A 24,333-nucleotide genomic window follows, 5' to 3' on the forward strand; every position below is an offset into this window, starting at 1 on the left:
GTCAGAGTTACAGTCAGAGACACAGTCAGAGATACAGTCAGAGACACAGTCAGAGTCACAGTCAGAGATACAGTCAGAGACACAGTCAGAGATACAGTCAGAGACACAGTCAGAGATACAGTCAGAGTCACAGTCAGAAACACAGTCAGAGTCACAGTCAGAAACACAGTCAGAGTCAGAGACACAGTCAGAGTCAGAGACACAGTCAGAGACACAGTCAGAGTTACAGTCAGAGATACAGTCAGAGACACCGTCAGAGACACAGTCAGAGACACAGTCAGAGACAGAGACACAGTCAGAGACACAGTCAGAGATACAGTCAGAGATACAGTCAGAGTCACAGTCAGAAACACAGTCAGAGACACAGTCAGAGTCACAGTCAGAGTCACAGTCAGAGATACAGTCAGAGATACAGTCAGAGTCACAGTCAGAGACAGTCAGAGAGACACAGTCAGAGATACAGTCAGAGATACAGTCAGAGTCACATTCAGAGACAGAGACACAGTCAGAGATACAGTCAGAGTCACAGTCAGAGACAGTCAGAGAGACACAGTCAGAGATACAGTCAGAGTCACAGTCAGAGTCACAGACAGTCAGAGTCACAGTCAGAGTTACAGTCAGAGTTACAGTCAGAGTCACAGTCAGAGACACAGTCAGAGTCACAGTTACAGTCAGAGTCACAGTCAGAGTCACAGTCAGAGTTACAGTCAGAGTCACAGTCAGAGTTACAGTCAGAGTTACAGTCAGAGTCAGAGTTACAGTCAGAGTCACAGTCAGAGTTACAGTCAGAGTCACAGTCATCAGAATCAAAGACAGAGAGAGAGACAGAGTCACATCCAGTCACAGACAGCAATGTATATCTAATCCTGGTCCTGGACTCGACGTTGCCCGTTTACTAAACACTATACCTGGCAACCCTCATTACGTAAACCTGGCAACCCTCATTATGTTTACCTGGCAACCCTCATTATGTTCACCTGGCAACCCTCATTATGTTCACCTGGCAACCCTCATTACCTACACCTGGCAACCATAATTACGCACACCTGGCAACCCTCATTACCTACACCTGGCAACCCTCATTACCTACACCTGGCAACCATCATTACGCACACCTGGCAACCATCATTACGCACACCTGGCAACCCTCATTACACACACCTGGCAACCCTCATTAGGCAAACCTGGCAACCCTCATAATGCACACCTGGCAACGCTCATTACACAAACCTGGCAACCCTCATTTCACTCACCTGGCAACCCTCATAATGTTCACCTGGCAACCCTCATTACGCACACCAGGCAACCCTCATTACCTACACCAGGCAACCCTCATTACCTACACCTGGCAACCCTCATTACCTACACCGGGCAACCCTCATTACGCACACCGGGCAACCCTCATTACGCACACCTGGCAACCCTCATTACCTACACCTGGCAACCCTCATTACGCACACCAGGCAAACCTCCTTACCCACACTCTCTCGCTCTCTCTCTGTCTCTCTCTGTCTCTCTCTCTCTCTCTCTCTCACTCTGTCTCTCTCTCTGTCTCTTTCCACCCCTCTCCCCCCCCCTCTCTCTCTCTCTCTCTCTCTCTCTCTCTCTCTCTCTCTCTCTCTCTCTCTCTCTCTCTCCTGCCAAATAACAACATGGAGGAATTTCTCTGAATAATAACATTCTCTCCCAACACTGCTGCTCGTTGTGATTTACCTAATTAGGAAGTCATCTGCAATGTCACACAAAAACTTTCTCTCCCTGAGAAACAACAAACAACTGTAAACACACTGGAGGAGAGGAGGGGGTGGGTTATCTCTGTCTGTCTGTAGACTCACACTGGAGGAGAGGAAGGGTGGGTTATTATCTCTGTCTGTCTGTAGACTCACACTGGAGGAGAGGAAGGGTGGGTTATTATCTCTGTCTGTCTGTAGACTCACACTGGAGGAGAGGAGGGAGTGGGTTATTATCTCTGTCTGTCTGTAGACTCACACTGGAGGAGAGGAGGGGTGGGTTATTATCTCTATCCCTGTCTGTCTGTCTGTCTGTCTGTAGACTCACACTGGAGGAGAGGAAGGGTGGGTTATTATCTCTATCCCTGTCTGTCTGTCTGTCTGTCTGTAGACTCACACTGGAGGAGAGGAGGGGTGGGTTATTATCTCTGTCTGTCTGTAGACTCACACTGGAGGAGAGGAAGGGTGGGTTATTATCTCTGTCTGTCTGTAGACTCACACTGGAGGAGAGGAAGGGTGGGTTATTATCTCTGTCTGTCTGTAGACTCACACTGGAGGAGAGGAGGGGGTGGGTTATTATCTCTGTCTGTCTGTAGACTCACACTGGAGGAGAGGAGGGGGTGGGTTATTATCTCTGTCTGTCTGTAGACTCACACTGGAGGAGAGGAGGGGGTGGGTTATTATCTCTGTCTGTCTGTAGAGACCAGAAGGCCAGAAGGGATCCATGTTGAGCTATACAGAGTCACTCCTTACTATGTCCTGTTAAGAATGACACACACACACAGACACAGACACACACACACACACACACACATACACACACAGTTGTTAGGCTACGTCCCTCGCATTCCGTTACTCAGCGATTGGCTGCTGGCCGCCCGTCGTCATGCCGACACAAGGACCAAGAGCTCCACACGTGGGCGGCCTGAATCACACATCAACTCTCTCCGGAAAATACATTTAACACAGCTTTACTGTAAAAGTCTCTAGCTACAAAATACATTTAAAACAGCTTTACTGTAAAAGTCTCTCACACTAGAAAATACATTTAACACAGCTTTACTGTAAAAGTCTCCAACTACAAAATACATTTAACACAGCTTTACTGTAAAAGTCTCTAACTACAAATTACATTTAACACAGCTTTACTGTAAAAGTCTCCAACTACAAAATACATTTAACACAGCTTTACTGTAAAAGTCTCCAACTACAAAATACATTTAACACAGCTTTACTGTAAAAGTGTCTCTCAAGCTATTGACCCAGCAGAGCTCTCACACACACACACACACACACACACACACACACACACACTTACACACACTTACACACACACACACACACACACACACACACACACACACACACACACACACACACACACACACACACACACACACACACACACACACACGCTGAGAGTGCAAGGATCCCCCTCTACCAGAATGCAGCAGCTCGGTTGTTGCCTAGTAACAAGGTAGTTTCCTGGTAAGTGTTTTTCCTGTGAGATAACCCCCCCCCCCACCATCCCCCAGCCCCCGCCCACGACCCCCCCCCCCCCCCCCATGTGTGTGTAGCAGGGATGAATTACTAAAATCACACACAGACACATTCACACTATAGCTGGGATGATACCAATATCACAATATATTTATATTTTCCCTTTAATGAAAATAGGAAGCTGATTAAATCTTTAAAAAAACCTACTGTATGTAAACATTTTGTTGTGCTATAAGCTCGGGAAAAATAAACACGTGTGATTCTGGATGACAACAAAACCACGGTTGTTTCCAACATTCCTAAAGAAGTTAAATCTTTTTTTGGGGGTTTCCTTGTCATGATACTAATCACAATACTGCTATGGTCCTGGACCTAACACACACACACACACCCTCCTCATTAGTGACAGCAGTGCAGTGGCAGCTCAACAACATGACCCAAAAAACATTGAACACACAGGAGAGGAGAGGGAGAGGGAGAGGGAGAGGATAGGAGAGGAGAGGAGAGGAGAGGAGAGGAGAGGAGAGGAGAGGAGAGGAGAGGAGAGGAGAGGAGAGGAGAGGAGAGGAGAGGAGAGGAGAGGAGAGGGAGGAGGGGAGGAGAGGAGAGGAGAGGAGAGGAGAGGAGAGGAGAGGAGAGGAGAGGAGAGGAGAGGAGAGGAGAGGAGAGGAGAGGAGAGGAGAGGAGAGAAGAGGAGAGGAGAGGAGAGGAGAGGAGAGGAGAGGAGAGGAGATATGTGTTGCGATATGAATTGAGGTTTTTCAATTCCGCCCTGTGTTTCTCCATTTCTGGTTTATTACCCACACAGGGATAAATCAACACACACCTCTCAACTCAACAATATTCAATCAATACGGCCTACATTACTCACACACACAGAGAGAGACGGAGACGAAGACAGAGACGGAGAGAGAGAGAGAGATCTGGTGATTCTGTCACCAACCAAGGAGGGCCTACAGCATCACCTAGATCTTCTGCACAGATTCTGTCAGACCTGGGCCCTGACAGTACATCTCAGTAAGACCAAAATAATGGTGTTCCAAAAAAGGTCCAGTCACCAGGACCACAAATACAAATTCCATCTAGACACTGTTGCCCTAGAGCACACAAAAAACTATCCATACCTTGGCCTAAACATCAGCGCAGGTAACTTCCACAAAGCTGTGAACGATCTGAGAGACAAGGCAAGAAGGGCATTCTATGCCATCAAAAGGAACATAAAATTCAACATACCAATTAGGATCTGGCTAAAAATACTTGAATCAGTCATAGAGCCCATTGCCTTTTACGGTTGTGAGGTCTGGGGTCCGCTCACCAACAAAGAATTCACAAAATGGGACAAACACCAAATTGTGATTCTGCACGCAGAATTCTGCAAAAATATCCTCCGTGTACAACGTAGAACACCAAATAATGCATGCAGAGCAGAATTAGGCCGATACCCACTAATTATCAAAATCCAGAAAAGAGCCGTTAAATTCTACAACCAAACCTTCCATAACAAAGTCATCACCTACAGAGAGATGAACCTGGAGAAGAGTTCCCTAAGCAAGCTGGTCCTGGGGCTCTGTTCACAAACACAAACACACCCTACAGAGCCCCAGGACAGCAGCACAATTAGACCCAACCAAATCATGAGAAAACAAAAAGATAATTACTTGATACACAACAGAAACAAATGTCCCTAAACAGAGACAGAATACCTGACCACTGTGACTGATCCTATGTGCACACTGCCCACAAAATAAGGTGGAAACTGAGCTCCACTTCCTAACCTCCTGCCCAATGTATGACCATATTAGAGAGACATATTTCCCTCTGATTACACAGATCCAATAAGAATTTGAAAACAAACCTGATTTTGATAAACTCCCATATCTACTGGATGAAATTCCACAGTGTGACATCACAGCAGCAAGATGTGTGACCTGTTGCCACGAGAAAAGGGCAACCAGTGAAGAACACACACCAGTGTAAATACAACCCATATTTATGGTTATCTATGACATTTGTAATGTTTATTCATCTTTCCCCAGTATTATAAAACAACTATTTTCACATATATATATATATAAATAAATAATAATAATAATAATAATATAACATAACTGATATGTCTTGTGGAAAACCTTTTCTGAGGCAAATGTTTTACTCTTAAATTCTAAGCGTTTTTTTTTTGTTGATGTTGTTTTGTGTCTTCTCCCCTTTTTTGTCTCACTTGCTTTGGTAATGTAAACATATGTTTCCCATGTCAATAGAGACAGAGAGAGAGAGACAGACAGAGAGAGAGAGAGACAGAAAGACAGAGAGAGAGAGACAGACAGAAAGAGAGAGAGAGAGAGAGAGAGAGAGAGAGAGACAGAGAGAGAGAGAAAGAGAGAGAGAGACAGAGAGACTTCTGTATGTGTAATGTTTACTGTTCATTTTTATTGTTTATTTCACTTTTGTATATTATCTATGTTAACACATGTTTCCCATGCCAATAAAGCCCCTTGAATTGAATTGAGAGACAGAGAGACAGAGAGAGAGACAGAAAGACAGAGAGAGAAAGAGAGAGAGACAGAAAGACAGAGAGAGAGAAAAAAAGAGAGAGAGAGAGTTAGAGAGACAGAGACAGAGAGAGATAAGGGTGTCTTGATGACAGCTTTGTATAATCTTGGCATTCTCTCAACCAGCTTCACCTGGAATGCTTTTCCAAACAGTCTTGAAGGAGTTCCCACATATGCTGAGCACTTGTTGGCTGCTTTTCCTTCACTCTGCTGTCCAACTCATCCCAAACCATCTCAATTGGGTTGAGGTGGGCTGATTGTGGAGACCTTGTCATCTGATGCAGCACTCCATCACTCTCCTCCTTGGTCAAGTAGCTCTTACACAGCCTGGAGGTGTGTTCTGGGTCATTGTCCTGTTGAAAAACAAATGATTGTCCCACTAAGCGCAAACCAGATGGGATGGCGTATCGCTGCAGAATGCTGTGGTAGCCATGCTGGTTGTAAGTGGTTAGAGCGTTGGACTATTAACCGGAAGGTTGCTGGATCGAATCCCCGAGCTGATACGACAGGTAAAAACCTGTCGTTCTGCCCCCTGAACAAGGCAGTTAACAAGGCAGTTATCCCACTGTTCCCCAGTTAACAAGGCAGTTAACAAGGCTGCCACTGTTCCCCAGGTGCCGAAGACGTGGATGTCAGTTAAGGCTTCTGGAATCAGTGCAAACTGCCCTTCGGGGATACGAACAAAGGATCTGATTTGGGAAAGTTGTATTCCTGGTCGTAATGCTGGTGAGTTACCGCTGCTCTGAAATACAAAAGTTCTTCCCGGCTGTGTGTAAAGAACACAAAAAAAAATGTCTGGCTTAATTATGTAAGAAATAACACATAAATAAACGAAATACTGCAAAGTTGCCTAGGGGCTAGAAGTACGGATGCCATCTCTACCGGAGGCATTGTGTTTTGCTCTGATGTCAGAGTGATTAGAGGGACAATAGAGTGCTGACTAACAGGCAGTTAGCCAGTTTGGTAGGTTACTAATCACCATCAGTAGCATCAGAGCTTGGAGAAGAAGCCTAATTACCTTGACTAAAAGGTCACATGGAATTTGACTGCCTTCATGACTCCTGACTGCCGGTGTGGCGGTAATACCGTCACCGTAACAACCCTGGTCAGGACCCCTGACTGCCGGTAATACGGTCACCGTAATAACCCTGGTCAGGACTCCTGACTGCCAGTGTGGCGGTAATACCGGGACTCCTGACTGCCGGTAATACGGTCACCGTAACAACCCTGGTCAGGACTCCTGACTGCCGGTAATACGGTCACCGTAACAACCCTGGTCAGGACTCCTGACTGCCGGTAATACGGTCACCGTAACAACCCTGGTCAGGACTCCTGACTGCCAGTGTGGCGGTAATACCGTCACCGTAACAACCCTGGTCAGGACTCCTGACTGCAGGTAATACCGTCACCGTAACAACCCTGGTCAGGATCCCTGACTGCCGGTGTGGCGGTAATACGGTCACCGTAACAACCCTGGTCAGGACTTTTTTTTAAAGTAAGGAACTTGTCTGTTTGTCGGCTAGACCAACATTGGTTCAAGAAAAACTGTGATGAATAAAAAAACTATTCCAGTTTATTTTAAGGACCTGCTCTGCTCAGTGCTCTCTGCTCAGTGCCCTCTCTGCTCAGTGCTCTCTGCTCAGTGCCCTCTCTGGTCAGTGCTCTCTCTGCTCAGTGCTCTCTCTGCTCAGTGCCCTCTCTGCTCAGTGCCCTCTCTGCTCAGTTCTCTGCTCAGTGCTCTCTCTGCTCAGTCCCCTCATCACTCACCGCTGTCATCAAATGGGAGTCAAACTATCCACAAGTTCTGACTGAGCTTATACAGCACATATACAGCGATGAGTTTCTCTCTCTTCGGTATTCATAAAAACATATAACGAGAAGCGCCACGCAATGTGTTTTGTGTTTGTGGGGGAAGTGTTTAGTAACGAGTCTCTCACAACGGAGCAAATTTAATAAAAACGACACGTCGTGACCAAACTGCCACAGCATGATGGTAAACCCAGGGAGACCTTTCAGAACACCAGCACAGTGGTTACGAATAACATTACCTCAGACCAGTACAGACCAGTACAGACCAGTATACCATTACCCCAGACCAGTACAGACCAGTACAGACCAGTACAGACCAGTATAACATTACCCCAGACCACAGCATGATGGTAAACCCAGGGAGACCTTTCAGAACACCAGCACAGTGGTTACGAATAACATTACCTCAGACCAGTACAGACCAGTACAGACCAGTACAGACCAGTACAGACCAGTATACCATTACCCCAGACCAGTACAGACCAGTATACCATTACCCCAGACCAGTACAGACCAGTATAACATTACCCCAGCAAGTTTCTCCTGACTTAAATGATTATCAGAGGGCCGTCGCTCTACGTTTTAATGAAGTCAGTTCAATTGATACGAACCGATTCCGTTTGGCAGCAAACGGCTTCTCAAAACAAAACAAAGGGATTAACAGGAACAGAATTCCAGCAAGTAACAGAAGTTAAGGGATCCGATTGAGGGAAACAGTCTTTTTTCGCAGACCAGACGTACTCTCTGCTGGGATACGAGGACTCGAACCTCTTTGGTTTAAAACTCTCATCTACGGAAACATCATCTCTGGTTTAAGGATCAAGAAGATGACGGGAATGAGGCTGCATGGTGACCAGAAGGTATGGGGTTGGGTTCATACTTCACCTTTCACCTCCCGAGTGGGCGCAGCGAGTCTATCGGCACTGTATCTCAGTACTAAGAGGCGTCACTACAGACACTCTGGTTCGAATCCAGGCTGTAATTACAGTAGTCTAATGGCACTGCATCTCAGTGCTAAGAGGCGTCACTACAGACACCCTGGTTCGAATTCAGGCTGTAATCACAGTAGTCTAAGGCACTGTATCTCAGTGCTAAGAGGCGACACTACAGACACCCTGGTTCAAATCCAGGGGTCGTCCGGGGTTCGGCCCGGTGTGGGCCGTCGTCCGGGGTTCGGCCCGGTGTGGGTTTCAGGAAACAGTGCTTCAGGAAACAGGGTTTCAGGAAACAGTGCTTCAGGAAACAGGGTTTCAGGAAACAGTGCTTCAGGAAACAGGGATTCAGGAAACAGGGGTTCAGGAAACAGGTATTCAGGAAACAGTGCTTCAGGAAACAGCACTTCAGGAAACAGTGCTTCAGGAAACAGGGTTTCAGGAAACAGGGGTTCAGGAAACAGGTATTCAGGAAACAGGATTTCAGGAAACAGGGTTTCAGGAAACAGAGGTTCAGGAAACAGGTATTCAGGAAACAGGGCTTCAGGAAACAGTAATTCAGGAAACAGGGATTCAGGAAACAGGACTTCAGGAAACAGTTTTTCAGGAAACATTGCTTCAGGATACAGGGCTTCAGGAAACAGTGCTTCAGGAAACAGTGCTTCAGGAAACAGGGATTCAGGAAACAGGGTTCAGGAAACATGCCTTCAGGAAACAGGTATTCAGGAAACATTGCTTCAGGATACAGGGATTCAGGAAACAGTCCTTCAGGAAACAGGGATTCAGGAAACAGTGCTTCAGGAAACAGGGGTTCTACAGTGGACCAGTCAGTCAACTAGCAAGACATTGTTGTAATTTTATAATAGGTGATGATCAGCAGAAATAAGGGAGTAACTATCTCTCATAGTAGTAGATGTGACTTCCTCTTTCAAACACAGCTAATAGCTAGTTAACATTAGCCAAAACAAGCTAGCTAACTACTGTACTTAGTGACCCACCCCCCAGGAGTAACAACACAGTTGATAGCTAGCTAACATTAGCCAAAACAAGCTAGCTAACTACTGAACTTAGTGACCCCCCAGGAGTAACAACACAGCTAATAGCTAGCTAACGTTAGCCAAAACAAGCTAGCTAACTACTGTACTTAGTGACCCACCCCCCAGGAGTAACAACACAGCTGATAGCTAGCTAACATTAGCTAAAACAAGCTAGCTAGCTACTGAACTTAGTGACCCCCCGTCCCAGGAGTAACAACACAGTAGGAGATGAAACATGATCCGACCTACTGTACATTTTACTGTAGAAAAGTCCTAGGTTGGAACAGTTGCTGTTAATATACAAGCAATCATTTTTATTCTGGAATAAACGGATTGAAGCAAGATTAGGTTTTTTTGAGGTAAACACACTCGCACAGTTTTTTTTTGGGGGGGGGGGGGGTTCGTTCATCTACAACAGGAAGTGGTCTCGTTGCCTGACAGAGAAAGCAGGAGATGTTCTGGTCCAGTTTTGGCAGTATGAGTTCTGGGTTCTCAACTCTGACATACCTTAAAAATACATTTAGAACTACAGAAACAGACTACACGCCGAGCGGGACCTCAGAGTTGATCAGATCAGCAGAAATAAGGGACTAACTAACTAACTAACTCTCAGCAGGACCTCAGAGTTGATCAGATCAGCAGAAATAAGGGACTAACTAACTAACTCTCAGCAGGACCTCAGAGTTGATCAGATCAGCAGAAATAAGGGACTAACTAACTAACTCTCAGCGGGACCTGAGCGTTGCCGGGGCAACAAAACGGAGCCAGGAATAGACATGTTTAAAACTTCAACCAGCCGCACATACCTCTCATTAGGACTGAGTGTGTGTGTGTGTGTTCTAACACCACAGACAGCTGGGCAGCTATGAGGTGTGTGAAGACCAGAGTGTGTGAATCACAGTTCATTTACTTTTTTGGGTTATAATATTTACACTGGAGAGTTCTGACCACCTACCTGGGAACGAACACTGCTTACAGTCTGGCTAGAGGGACACACGCACGCACGCACGCACACACACACACACACACACACACACACACACACACATACGTATTCTCAAGAATGCAGAAATGCCGAGAGAGAGAAACATCTCCCATCATAGTAAAAGTGGGACCGTGACATTTTAAATATTTTTTTTTCCTGTTTAAAAGACAATAAGAGCAGTTTAATCAAATTTAACGTACATTTCACAATGTACCTATACTACCATTACTGGAGCTAAAGGATATGGGTTACAGACCAGTACAGACCAGTACAGACCATTATACTACCATTACTGGAGCTCAGTTCCACCAGTGGCATCTCCTTCTTATTTAACTTCTCAAAGTGTTACCATACAGGACTTTGCAGAAGTCGCTTTCTCTGACCAGCTACAGACGAGACCAGCTACCACCCGGGCCAGCTACAGACCAGAACAGCTACAGACCAGAACAGCTACAGACCAGAACAGCTACAGACCAGAACAGCTACAGACCAGACCAGCTACCACCCGGGCCAGCTACAGACCAGACCAGCTACAGACCAGACCAGTTACAGACCAGAACAGCTCCAGACCAGACCAGCTACAGACCAGACCAGACCAGCTACCACCCGGGACAGCTACAGACCAGACCAGCTACAGACCAGCTACAGACCAGACCAGCTACAGACCAGACCAGACCAGCTACAGACCAGCTACAGACCAGCTACAGACCAGACCAGCTACAGACCAGACCAGCTACAGACCAGACCAGCTACAGACCAGAACAGCTACAGACCAGACCAGCTCCAGACCAGACCAGACCAGTACAGACCAGCTACAGACCAGTCCAGTTACAGACCAGACCAGCTACAGAACAGCTACAGACCAGGCCAGCTACAGACCAGACCAGCTACAGACCAAACAAGCTACAGAACAGCTACAGATCAGACCAGCTACAGACCAGACCAGCTACAGACTAGACCAGCTACAGAACAGCTACAGACCAGAACAGCTACAGAACAGCTACAGACCAGACCAGCTACAGACCAGACCAGCAACAGAACAGCTACAGACCAGACCAGCTACAGAACAGCTACAGAACAGCTACAGACCAGCTACAGACCAGACCAGCTACAGAACAGCTACAGACCAGACCAGCTACAGACCAGACCAGCTACAGAACAGCTACAGACCAGACCAGCTACAGAACAGCTACAGACCAGACCAGCTACAGACCAGACCAGCTACAGACCAGCTACAGAACAGCTACAGACCAGACCAGACCAGACCAGCTACAGACCAGCTACAGACCAGCTAAAGACCAGACCAGCTACAGACCAGCTACAGACCAGACCAGTTACAGACCAGACCAGACCAGCTACAGACCAGCTACAGACCAGCTACAGACCAGACCAGCTACAGACCAGAACAGCTACAGACCAGACCAGCTCCAGACCAGACAAGTACAGACCAGCTATAGACCAGTCCAGTTACAGAACAGACCAGTACAGACCAGCTTCAAACAGCAGTAAAGGATATGGGTTTAGAGACCAGTACAGACCAGTACAGACCAGTACAGACAGCAGTAAAGGATATGGGTTACAGACCAGTACAGACCAGTACAGACCAGTACAGACAGCAGTAAAGGATATGGGTTACAGACCAGTACAGACAGCAGTAAAGGATATGGGTTACAGACCAGTACAGACCAGTACAGACCAGCAGTAAAGGATATGGGTTACAGACCAGTACAGACCAGTACAGACCAGTACAGACAGCAGTAAAGGATATGGGTTACAGACCAGTACAGACCAGTACAGACCAGTACAGACAGCAGTAAAGGATATGGGTTACAGACCAGTACAGACAGCAGTAAAGGATATGGGTTACAGACCAGTACAGACCAGTACAGACCAGCAGTAAAGGATATGGGTTACAGACCAGTACAGACCAGTACAGACCAGTACAGACAGCAGTAAAGGATATGGGTTACAGACCAGTACAGACCAGTACAGACCAAGAGTAAAGGATATGGGTTACAGACCAGTGCAGACCAGCAATAAAGGATATGGGTTACAGACCAGTACATACCAGTACAGACCAGTACAGACCAGTACAGACCAGCAGTAAAGGATATGGGTTACAAGCCAGTACAGACCAGTACAGACCAGTACAGACAGCAGTAAAGGATATGGGTTACAGACCGTGCGTAGACACCAGCTGCGAGGACGCGTCGTCTGTTTGATGCAGAAGAAGACTACGGGGGCGAGGGCTGGATATGGCTGCTGCTCCTCCTCTTCAGACAGCAGGTCCACTGGGTCTACCGGCTCCGTTACCGGCTCCGTTACTGGCTCCCTCCTCACGTTACCGAACACACCACCACAACTACTACCGCCGGTAACGACAACGGGAGGCCCCGGGACACGACGGGCAGCTACTCCTGCACCTTCCTCCTCCCTTTCCTCCTCCTCTTCCTCCTCCTCCGGCCCTGGACTCCATGTGCTGCTGCCTCCCTCCTCTTCCTCGTCCTCGTCATCATCAGGGAAGCTGATGTCGTGGTGGTGACGTCTCGGGGGGTTGTGATCCCGGTAAAACGATGATGGGTGTGGGTTGTGTTCCCGGTAAAATGGAGCCGGTATGAGAACCCTCACCTCTCCGTCATGGCACTGCCTTTCCTCCCCTCCCTGCTGGATGTTGAGGGCAGGAGTGAGGGTGGGGGTGGGGGTAGAGGAGGTGGGGGTGGGGGTAGAGGTGGTGGGGGTAGAGGAGGTGGGGGTGTAGAGGAAGCGGACTCTCCCCTCGCCATCAGTCATGATAGAGAGCCAGGCAGAGCCACCCTGGGGGGAGGAGTAAGGGAGATGGGGCAGAAAGAAAGTGAGGTGGAGAGATGGAGAGAGAGGAGGGGGAGGCAGGGAAGAGAGGAAGAGGAGGAGGAAGAGAGAAGAGGAAGAAAGGAAGAGAGGAGGAGGAAGAGAGGAAGAGATGAGAAGAAGAGAGGAGAGGAAGAGGGGGAGAGGAAGAAAGGAAGATGGCAGAGGAAGACGAGGAGAGGAGGAGGAAGAGAGGAGAGGAAGAAAGGAATAGAGGAAGAGAGGAGAGGAAGAACAGAAGCGGAGAGAGGAAGAGGAGGAGAGGAGGGGGAAGAGAGGAGAGGAAGAGGAGGAGAGGATGAAAGGAAGAGGGGAGAGGAAGATCACAAGACACTGGTTAGATAAACCTAACTAATGACTGGACACTAGTAAGACACTGGTTACTAACTAATTACTGGACACTGGTTAGATAAAACATTTAACCAGTGCTATTCAACTTTTCTAAATTCCTACATGGCCCTCCCCTGCCCTCCTTTCGGCAAATCAGATCACGACTACATTTTGTTCCTCCCTTCCTATAGGCAGAAACCCAAACATGAAGTACCCGTGCAAAGGTAATTTCAACCTTGGTCTGACCAATCGGAAAACATGCTTCAAGATGTTCCCGGGTAGCCTCTGAGAATAACATACACAAATTCACGGATACGGTGACTGAGTTCATCAGGAAGTGTATATGAGATGTTGTATCCACTGTGACTACTAAAACCTACCCAAACCAGCATTCGCGCAAAACTGAAAGTGTAAACCACCGCATTTAACCGTGGCAAGGTGACTAGGAATATGGCCGATTACAAACAGTGTAGTTATTTCCTCTGCAAAGCAATCAAACAGGCAAAATGTCAGTACAGAGACAAAGTGGAGTCGCAATTCAACAGCTCAGACACGAGACGTATGTGGCAGGGTCTACAGACAATCACAGGCTACAAAGGGGGGAAAACCAGCCATGTGGTGGACACCGATGTCTTGCTCCCGGACAAGCTAAACACCTTCTTCGCCCGCTTTGAGGATAACGCAGTGCCATCGACGCGGGCCGCTCCCAAGGACTGTGGGCTCTCCTGCTCTGTGGCCGTGGTGAGTAAGCCGTTTAAGAGTGTTAACCCTCGCAAGGCTGCCGGCCCAGATGGCATCCCTAGCCGCGTCCTCAGAGCATGCGCAAACCAGCTGGCTGGAGTGTTTACAGTCATATTCAATCGCTCCCTATCCCAGTCTGCTGTCCCCACTTGCTTCAAGGTAGTCACCATTGTTCCTGTAGCCAAGAAGGCAAAGGTAACTGAACTAAATGACTATTGCCCCGTAGCACTCACTTCTGTCATCATGAAGTGCTTTGAGAGATTAGTCAAGGATCATATCACCTCCATCCTACCTGAAACCCTAGACCCACTCCAATTTGCTTACCACCCCAATAGATCCACAGACGACGCAATCGCCATCACACGGCACACTGCCCTAACCCATCTGGACAAGTGGAATATCTATGTAAGAATGCTGTTCATCGACTACAGCTCGGCATTCAACACCACAGTACCCTCCAAACTCATCATTAAGCTTGAGACCCTGGGTCTCGACCCCACCCTGTGCAACTGGGTCCTGGACTTCCTGACGGGCCAACCCCCCAGGTGGTGAAGGTAGGAAACAACTCCTCCACTTCGCTGATCCTCAACAATGGGGCCCCACAAGGGTGCGTGCTCAGCCCCCTCCTGTATTCCCTGTTCACCCTTGACTGCATGGCCATGCACACCTCCAACTCAATCATCAAGTTTGCAGATGACACAACAGTAGTAAGCCTGATTACCAACAATGACAAGACAGCCTACAGAGAGGAGGTGAGGGCCTTCGGAGAGTGGTGCCAGGAAAATAACCTCTCACTCAACATCAACAAAACAAAGGAGCTGCTCATGGACTCATGGAAACAGCAGAGGGTGCACCCCCCTATCCACATCGACGGGACTAGTCTAGTGGAGAAGGTAGAAAGTTTTAAGTTACTCTGCGTACACATCACTGACCATCAGAATTGGTCCAACCACACAGACAGCGTTGTGAAGAAGGCGCAGCAGCGCCTCTCCAACCTCAGGAGGCTGAAAAAAATTGGTTTGGCCCCTAAAACCCTCACAAACTTTTACAGATGCACAATTCAGAGCATCCTGTCGCTCTGTATCACCGCCTGCTACGGCAACTGCACCGCCCGCAATTGCAGGGCTCTCCATATGGTGGTGCGGTCTGCCCAACGCATCACCGGGGGCAAACTACCTGCCCTCTAGAACACCTACACCACCCGAAGTCACAGGAAGGCCAAAAAAAGATCATCAAGGACAACAACCACCCGAGCCACGGACAGTTCACCCAGCTATCATCCAGAAAGCGAGGTCAGTACAGGTGCATCAAAGCAGGGACCCGAGAGACTGAAAAACAGCTTCTATCCGAAAGAACCTGTACAAGGCCATCAGACTTCCAACCTGGTTACGCAACCCTGCACCTTAGAGGTGACTTGAAATCACTGGTCACTTTAATAATGGAGGTGTCGCCCATCTTCCCGATTATCCCCTGTGTATTTATACCTGCATTCTCTGTTTGTCTGTGGCCAGTTCGTTTTGTTCGTGAATCCTACCAGCGTTTCTTCCCCTGTTCCTGCCTGTTTCCCTGCTCCTGTTTTTTGAGTCCTTCCCGGTTTTGACCGTTCTGCCTGGCCTAACCCTGAGCCTGCCTGGTAACAAGATGCACTTCAGCCATACTCAAGGTACTAAACGATATCATAACCGCCATCGATAAAAGACAATACTGTGCGGCTGTATTCATCAACCTGGCCAAGGCTTTCGACTCTATCAATCACCATATTCTCATCGGCAGACTCAACAGCCTTGGTTTCTCAAATGACTTCCTCGCCTGGTTCACCAACTACTTCTCAGACAGAGTTCAGTGTGTCAAATCGGAGGGCCTGTTGTCGGGACCTCTGGCAGTCTCTACGGGGGTGCCACAGGGTTACATTCTCGGGCCGAGTCTTTTCTCTGTATATATCAACGATGTCGCTCTTGCTGCTGGTGATTCTCTGATCCACCCCTACGCAGACGACACCATTCTGTATACTTCTGGCCCATCTTTGGACACTGTGTTAACTAACTTCCAAACGAGCTTCAATGCCATACAACTCTCCTTCCATGGCCTCTAACAGCTCTTAAATACAAGTAAAACTAAATGCATGCTCTTCAACCGATTGCTGCCCGCACCTGCCCGTGCGTCCAGCATCACTACTCTGGACGGTTCTAACTTAGAATATGTGGACAACTACAAATACCTAGGTGTCTGGTTAGACTGTAAACTCTCCTTCCAGACTCATATTAAACATCTCCAATCCAAAATTAAATCTAGAATCGGCTTCCTATTTCGCAAACAAAGCAAATCAAATCAAATGTTATTTGTCACATACACATGGTTAGCAGATGTTAATGCGAGTGTAGCGAAATGCTTGTGCTTCTAGTTCCGACAATGCAGTAATAACAAGTAATCTAACTAACAATTCCAAAACTACGGTCTTGTACACAGTGTAAGGGGATAAAGAATATGTACATAAGGATATATGAATGAGTGATGGTACAGAGCAGCATAGGCCAGATACAGTAGATGGTATCGAGTACAGTATGTACAAATGAGATGAGTATGTAAACAAAGTGGCATAGTATAAAGTGGCTAGTGATACATGTATTACATAAGGATACCGTCGATGATATAGAGTACAGTATATACGTATGCATATGAGATGAATAATGTAGGGTAAGTAACATTTATATAAGGTAGCATTGTTTAAAGTGGCTAGTGATATATTTACATAATTTCCCATCAATTCCCATTATTAAAGTGGCTGGAGTTGAGTCAGTGTCAGTGTGTTGGCAGCAGCCACTCAGTGTTAGTGGTGGCTGTTTAACAGTCTGATGGCCTTGAGATAGAAGCTGTTTTTCAGTCTCTCGGTCCCAGCTTTGATGCACCTGTACTGACCTCGCCTTCTGGATGATAGCGGGGTGAACAGGCAGTGGCTCGGGTGGTTGATGTCCTTGATGATCTTTATGGCCTTCCTGTGACATCGGGTGGTGTAGGTGTCCTGGAGGGCAGGTAGTTTGCCCCCGGTGATGCGTTGTGCAGACCTCACTACCCTCTGGAGAGCCTTACGGTTGAGGGCGGTGCAGTTGCCATACCAGGCGGTGATACAGCCCGCCAGGATGCTCTCGATTGTGCATCTGTAGAAGTTTGTGAGTGCTTTTGGTGACAAGCCAAATTTCTTCAGCCTCCTGAGGTTGAAGAGGCGCTGCTGCGCCTTCTTCACGATGCTGTCAGTGTGAGTGGACCAATTCAGTTTGTCTGTGATGTGTATGCCGAGGAACTTAAAACTTGCTACCCTCTCCACTACTGTTCCATCGATGTGGATAGGGGGGTGTTCCCTCTGCTGTTTCCTGAAGTCCACAATCATCTCCTTAGTTTTGTTGACGTTGAGTGTGAGGTTATTTTCCTGACACCACACTCCGAGGGCCCTCCCCTCCTCCCTGTAGGCCGTCTCGTCGTTGTTGGTAATCAAGCCTACCACTGTTGTGTCGTCCGCAAACTTGATGATTGAGTTGGAGGCGTGCGTGGCCACGCAGTCGTGGGTGAACAGGGAGTACAGGAGAGGGCTCAGAACGCACCCTTGTGGGGCCCCAGTTGTTGTTGCCTACCCTCACCACCTGGGGGCGGCCCGTCAGGAAGTCCAGTACCCAGTTGCACAGGGCGGGGTCGAGACCCAGGGTCTCGAGCTTGATGACGAGCTTGGAGGGTACTATGGTGTTGAATGCCGAGCTGTAGTCGATGAACAGCATTCTCACATAGGTATTCCTCTTGTCCAGATGGGTTAGGGCAGTGTGCAGTGTGGTTGAGATTGCATCGTCTGTGGACCTATTTGGGCGGTAAGCAAATTGGAGTGGGTCTAGGGTGTCAGGTAGGGTGGAGGTGATATGGTCCTTGACTAGTCTCTCAAAGCACTTCATGATGACGGATGTGAGTGCTACAGGGCGGTAGTCGTTTAGCTCAGTTACCTTAGCTTTCTTGGGAACAGGAACAATGGTGGCCCTCTTGAAGCATGTGGGAACAGCAGACTGGTATAGGGATTGATTGAATATGTCCGTAAACACACCGGCCAGCTGGTCTGCGCATGCTCTGAGGGCGCGGCTGGGGATGCCGTCTGGGCCTGCAGCCTTGCGAGGGTTAACACGTTTAAATGTCTTACTCACCTCGGCTGCAGTGAAGGAAAGGCCGCATGTTTTCGTTGCAGGCCGTGTCAGTGGCACTGTATTGTCCTCAAAGCGGGCAAAAAAGTTATTTAGTCTGCCTGGGAGCAAGACATCCTGGTCCGTGACTGGGCTGGATTTCTTCCTGTAGTCCGTGATTGACTGTAGACCCTGCCACATGCCTCTTGTGTCTGAGCCGTTGAATTGAGATTCTACTTTGTCTCTGTACTGGCGCTTAGCTTGTTTGATAGCCTTGCGGAGGGAATAGCTGCACTGTTTGTATTCGGTCATGTTACCAGACACCTTGCCCTGATTAAAAGCAGTGGTTCGCGCTTTCAGTTTCACACGAATGCTGCCATCAATCCACGGTTTCTGGTTAGGGAATGTTTTAATCGTTGCTATGGGAACGACATCTTCAACGCACGTTCTAATGAACTCGCACACCGAATCAGCGTATTCGTCAATGTTGTTATCTGACGCAATACGAAACATCTCCCAGTCCACGTGATGGAAGCAGTCTTGGAGTGTGGAGTCAGCTTGGTCGGACCAGCGTTGGACAGACCTCAGCGTGGGAGCCTCTTGTTTTAGTTTCTGTCTGTAGGCAGGGATCAACAAAATGGAGTCGTGGTCAGCTTTTCCGAAAGGGGGGCGGGGCAGGGCCTTATATGCGTCGCGGAAGTTAGAGTAACAATGATCCAAGGTCTTTCCTCCCCTGGTTGCGCAATCGATATGCTGATAAAATTTGGGGAGTCTTGTTTTCAGATTAGCCTTGTTAAAATCCCCAGCTACAATGAATGCAGCCTCCGGATAAATCGTTTCCAGTTTGCAGAGAGTTAAATAAAGTTCGTTCAGAGCCATCGATGTGTCTGCTTGGGGGGGGATATATACGGCTGTGATTATAATCGAAGAGAATTCTCTTGGTAGATAATGCGGTCTACATTTGATTGTGAGGAATTCTAAATCAGGTGAACAGAAGGATTTGAGTTCCTGTATGTTTCTTTCATCACACCATGTCACGTTGGCCATGAGGCATACGCCCCCGCCCCTCTTCTTACCAGAAAGATGTTTGTTTCTGTCAGCGCGCTGTGTGGAGAAACCCGTTGGCTGCACCGCTTCGGATAGCGTCTCTCCAGTGAGCCATGTTTCAGTGAAGCAAAGGACGTTACAGTCTCTGATGTCCCTCTGGAATGCTACCCTTGCTCGGATTTCATCAACCTTGTTGTCAAGAGACTGGACATTGGCAAGAAGAATGCTAGGGAGTGGTGCGCGCTGTGCCCGTCTCCGGAGTCTGACCAGAAGACCGCCTCGTTTCCCTCTCTTTCGGAGTCGTTTTTTTCGGTCGCTGCATGGGATCCACTCCGTTGTCCTGTTTGTAAGGCAGAACACAGGATCCGCGTCGCGAAAAACATATTCTTGGTCGTACTGATGGTGAGTTGACGCTGATCTTATATTCAGTAGTTCTTCTCGGCTGTATGTGATGAAACCTAAGATGACCTGGGGTACTAATGTAAGAAATAACACGTAAAAAAACAAAAAACTGCATAGTTTCCTAGGAACGCGAAGCGAGGCGGCCATCTCTGTCGGCGCCGGAAGTGCTATGAAGTGCTATGAATGAAGCATCCTTCATTCATGCTGCCAAACATACCCTCATAAAACTGACCATCCTACCAATCCTCGACTTCGGCGATATCATTTACAAAAAAAGCCTCCAACACTCTACTCAGCAAACTGGGTGCAACCTATCACAGTGCCATCCGTTTTGTCACCAAAGCCCCATATACCACCCACCACTGCGACCTGTATGCTCTAGTCAGCTGGCCCTCGCTTCATATTCATCGCCAGACCCACTGGCTCCAGGTCATCTATAAGTCCTTGCTAGGTAAAGCCCCGCCTTATCTCAGCTCACTGGTCACCATACCAACACCCACCTGTAGCACGCGCTCCAGCAGGTATATTTCACTGGTCACCCCAAAGCTAGCACCTCCTTTGGCCGCCTTTCCTTACAGTTCTCTGCTGCCAGTGACTGGAACGAATTGCAAAAATCGCTGAAGCTGGAGTCTTATATTTCCCTCACTAACTAACTGCTATCTGAGCAACTAACCAATCGCTGCAGCTGTACATAGCCCATCTGTAAATATCCCACCCAATCTACCTACCTCATCCCCATATTGTTTTCATTTACTTTTCTGCTCTTTTGCACACCAGTATTTCTACCTGCACATCATCATCTGCTCATCTATCCAGTGTTAATCTGCTAAATTGTAATTACTTCGCTACTATGGCCTATTTATTGCCTTACCTCCATTTGCAGGCTTGTATATAGACTTTCTTTTTTTTCTTCTATTGTGTTATTGACTGTACGTTTGTTTATTCCATGTGTAACTCTGTGTTGTTGTTTGTGTCGCACTGCTTTGCTTTATCTTGGCCAGGTTGCAGATGTAAATGAGAACTTGTTCTCAACTGGCCGACCCTGGTTAAATAAAAGTGAAATAACTTACCCCACCTCAGTGGATTATTGACCCCTGACCTGCCCTGACCCTGAGCCTGCCTGCCGGTCTGGTACCTTACCCCACCTCAGTGGATTATTGACCCCTGACCTGCCTTTGACCTGTCGTTTGCCTGCCTCTGTTTTAGAAAAAAAAATGATATTAATAATGTTCACACACTGCTTTACTCATTATGTATATACTGTAATCTACCGTATTCTAATGCCACTCCGACGTCGCTCAATCTAATATTTATACATTTATTAATTACATTATTTAACTTTCAGATGTGTGTGTATTGCTGTGAATTGTTAGATATTACTGCACTGTTGGAGCTAGGAACATCAAGCATTTCACTTACACCCGCAATAACATCTGATCAATATGTGGACCAATAACATCTGATCAATATGTGGACCAATAACATCTGATCAATATGTGGACCAATAACATTTGATTTGATTTATTGATTTGATTTGATTTATTAGACCCGGAGTCTGTGTTGCTGAAGAGGAGTCTGTGTTGCTGAAGAGGAGTCTGTGTTGCTGAAGAGGAGTCTGTGTTGCTGAAGATACAGCAAGGTTTCTATAAACCATATTAGACCCGGAGTCTGTGTTGCTGAAGAGGAGTCTGTGTTATTGTGTTTGAGTCGTGGCTAATGGAGGAGTAAAGCGCATTTTTACGCCGCCTGCTCTTCTAGAACCAGTGGGGTTGTGATGAGAACCACCAATATTTACTCTCTATCGATAAGGAGCTGTCTCAAACCAGAGAGAGAGACTTTAACATCTCAGTAATATCGATATTCAATTAAGAAGCGAATATAACGCATCACTTGTGGTTTCGAGAGACGATCCATTTTTAAAAAAGTATCTCAATAGTGGAAACCAGAAACTGAAGTGTTCATTTAGACAAACCTGGTCCGATATAGACAGAGAGATGATTGACGCGTGTGATTAATCTGATTAGACCTACCTTATCGATATGGAATTACAAGTTCCCTGAAGCATGTCCGTGACTTGCCGTGTAGCGGGAGCACCAAACCCTGTTCTGATGTCCAGCTTTTCTTTCTCTCTATCTCTCTATCTTCTCCTTGTACTTCCTCTCCCTATTTCATTTCACGGTTTTTTTTCTCTCCAGATGAAGAATAATCCAAAGAAGAAGAAAAACCAGAACGGAAGCGAAGTGGTACCGTCACCGTGTGAGTTAGTTCGTGGGCGCCGTGTAGGAGAAAATCATATCCATCAACGATCAGGCGGAGAGAGAGAGAAAAACCCACGCGTCCGTTTCTGTTGGAGCTCCGTGATGTTCTGACAAGGCAAACTTCAGCTCCACCAGGGGAGGGGGGGGCTCTGACACGTGACGCCCCGGTAGTACGGACACGCACACGCACACACACACAGTCCGCAGTAGCATCATCACCAGTAAGACAGTATGTAATACTGGCGATATAAATGTTGTATTAGTTTACTCTCACTGTTAAACTAAACCATTCTAATACAGTACAGTACGGCTCAGATTCATCTGTAGTAGGCAGGCTGAACGTTTATGGTCTACATTATAGCCAATTGCGCACGTAGAAACTACGTCTATGTTTACTCGCTATGCGTCTCTGACAGTAACTTATTGGATAGGACTGGGGTGTAGGAACATGTGTGGCGGAGCTGGCCGTAGCTTGTCTCGTTATAAAGAAGAAAAGGTTTAAAACATGACTAGGACAAAAATATATATATTTTTTAATCGTTGTTTTTTTTATTATGAATAAATACGTTTACATTAAAACATGCCTATTCAAAATGGATAAAACAAGGATAAAAAGACAAAACGAATAGGAGGGCTACACATGTACAACACACTTCCTTCCTGTCTTCCTAAATGGTTCTCGCACCTTCACCTGCCCCAGATCCAGCAGACCAAAACACACACAATTACACTGAACGGGATGAGATCTCCACATTCACCTGCCCCAGATCCAGCACACCAAAACACACACAATTACACTGAACGGGATGAGATCTCCACATTCACCTGCCCCCGATCCAGCACACCAAAACACACACAATTACACTGAACGGGAATGAATTGATTTAGATACAATTAGGCCTAGGATCAGGAACTGGTTTGACAACGACACGGTCAGACAGACGGGGGGGGGGGGGGGGGGGGGGGGGGGTGACGGTCTGTATTAAAAATCTAAATGTGGACTTTTAAATCAGAACATACAAATTCGGTTTGGATCTCAGTGCTAAAGCGGTAACAAAATAAGACGTTATTAGGATGGATGGATAATTGTATAACAGTTTCCTGTGTGTTTTATGCCCTATATATTGTTAAAGGAAAATGTTAACCTAAAACCTATAGTCTGGGGGTTTTCATTTCATTAGTCCATTGTTGACATAGACCCAAAATGTCAACCTTGTCAGCAATCAAGTTTTCAAGACATGTCACTTTAGAAATACAGAAATCATCCCGGCATTGTAAATCATCCCATACCCATTGATTCTACATTAATGATATCTATATATCTATATATACCCATTGATTCTAAATTAATGATATCTTTATATCTATATATACCCATTGATTCTAAATTAACGATATCTATATGTACCCATTGATTCTAAATTAATGATATCTATATATACCCATTGATTCTAAATTAATGATATCTAGATATACCCATTGATTCTAAATTAATGATATCTAGATATACCCATTGATTCTAAATTAATGATATCTAGATATACCCATTGATTCTAAATTAATGATATCTATATATACCCATTGATTCTAAATTAATGATATCTAGATATACCCATTGATTCTAAATTAATGATATCTATATATACCCATTGATTCTAAATTAATGATATCTAGATATACCCATTGATTCTAAATTAATGATATCTATATATACCCATTGATTCTAAATTAATGATATCTAGATATACCCATTGATTCTAAATTAATGGGTAGATATATGGTTTAGTTAACAGTGAGACTAACAGAGAATGGTTTCATTAACAGTGTGAGCCACTAGTCAACTGGCCTTGGTATGTGTGTGTGTGTGTCCATTCTCAGCTGTGAGCATCAGACAGTAGACTGCTGACAAAACAAACACACCCCTCCACCTCTCTCAAAACACCACCTGTCTCTCTCTCTCACTCTTCCACCCCCATCCTCCTTCTGTCTGTCTCTCTCTCTGTCTGGCCCTT

General features: G+C 46.7%; 1 protein-coding gene across 1 annotated transcript in view; it reads right to left on the reverse strand.

Annotated features, from left to right (window-relative positions):
- Positions 1–22,415, reverse strand: part of LOC110514177 (voltage-dependent T-type calcium channel subunit alpha-1H-like) — a 158,121-nt gene extending 135,706 nt beyond the window's left edge. The window contains exons 1-2 of the mRNA XM_036972118.1: positions 22,094–22,415; positions 12,713–13,356 (exon numbers count right to left, since the gene is read on the reverse strand). Of these exons, the coding sequence (XP_036828013.1) occupies positions 12,713–13,332 (620 nt within the window). The 5' untranslated portion in view covers positions 13,333–13,356; positions 22,094–22,415. The remainder of the gene's footprint in view (positions 1–12,712; positions 13,357–22,093) is intronic.
- Positions 22,416–24,333: the final 1,918 nt, after the last annotated feature.

The sequence above is a fragment of the Oncorhynchus mykiss genome, unplaced genomic scaffold (genome assembly GCF_013265735.2).
Source record: "Oncorhynchus mykiss isolate Arlee unplaced genomic scaffold, USDA_OmykA_1.1 un_scaffold_120, whole genome shotgun sequence".
Lineage (NCBI taxonomy): Eukaryota > Metazoa > Chordata > Actinopteri > Salmoniformes > Salmonidae > Oncorhynchus > Oncorhynchus mykiss.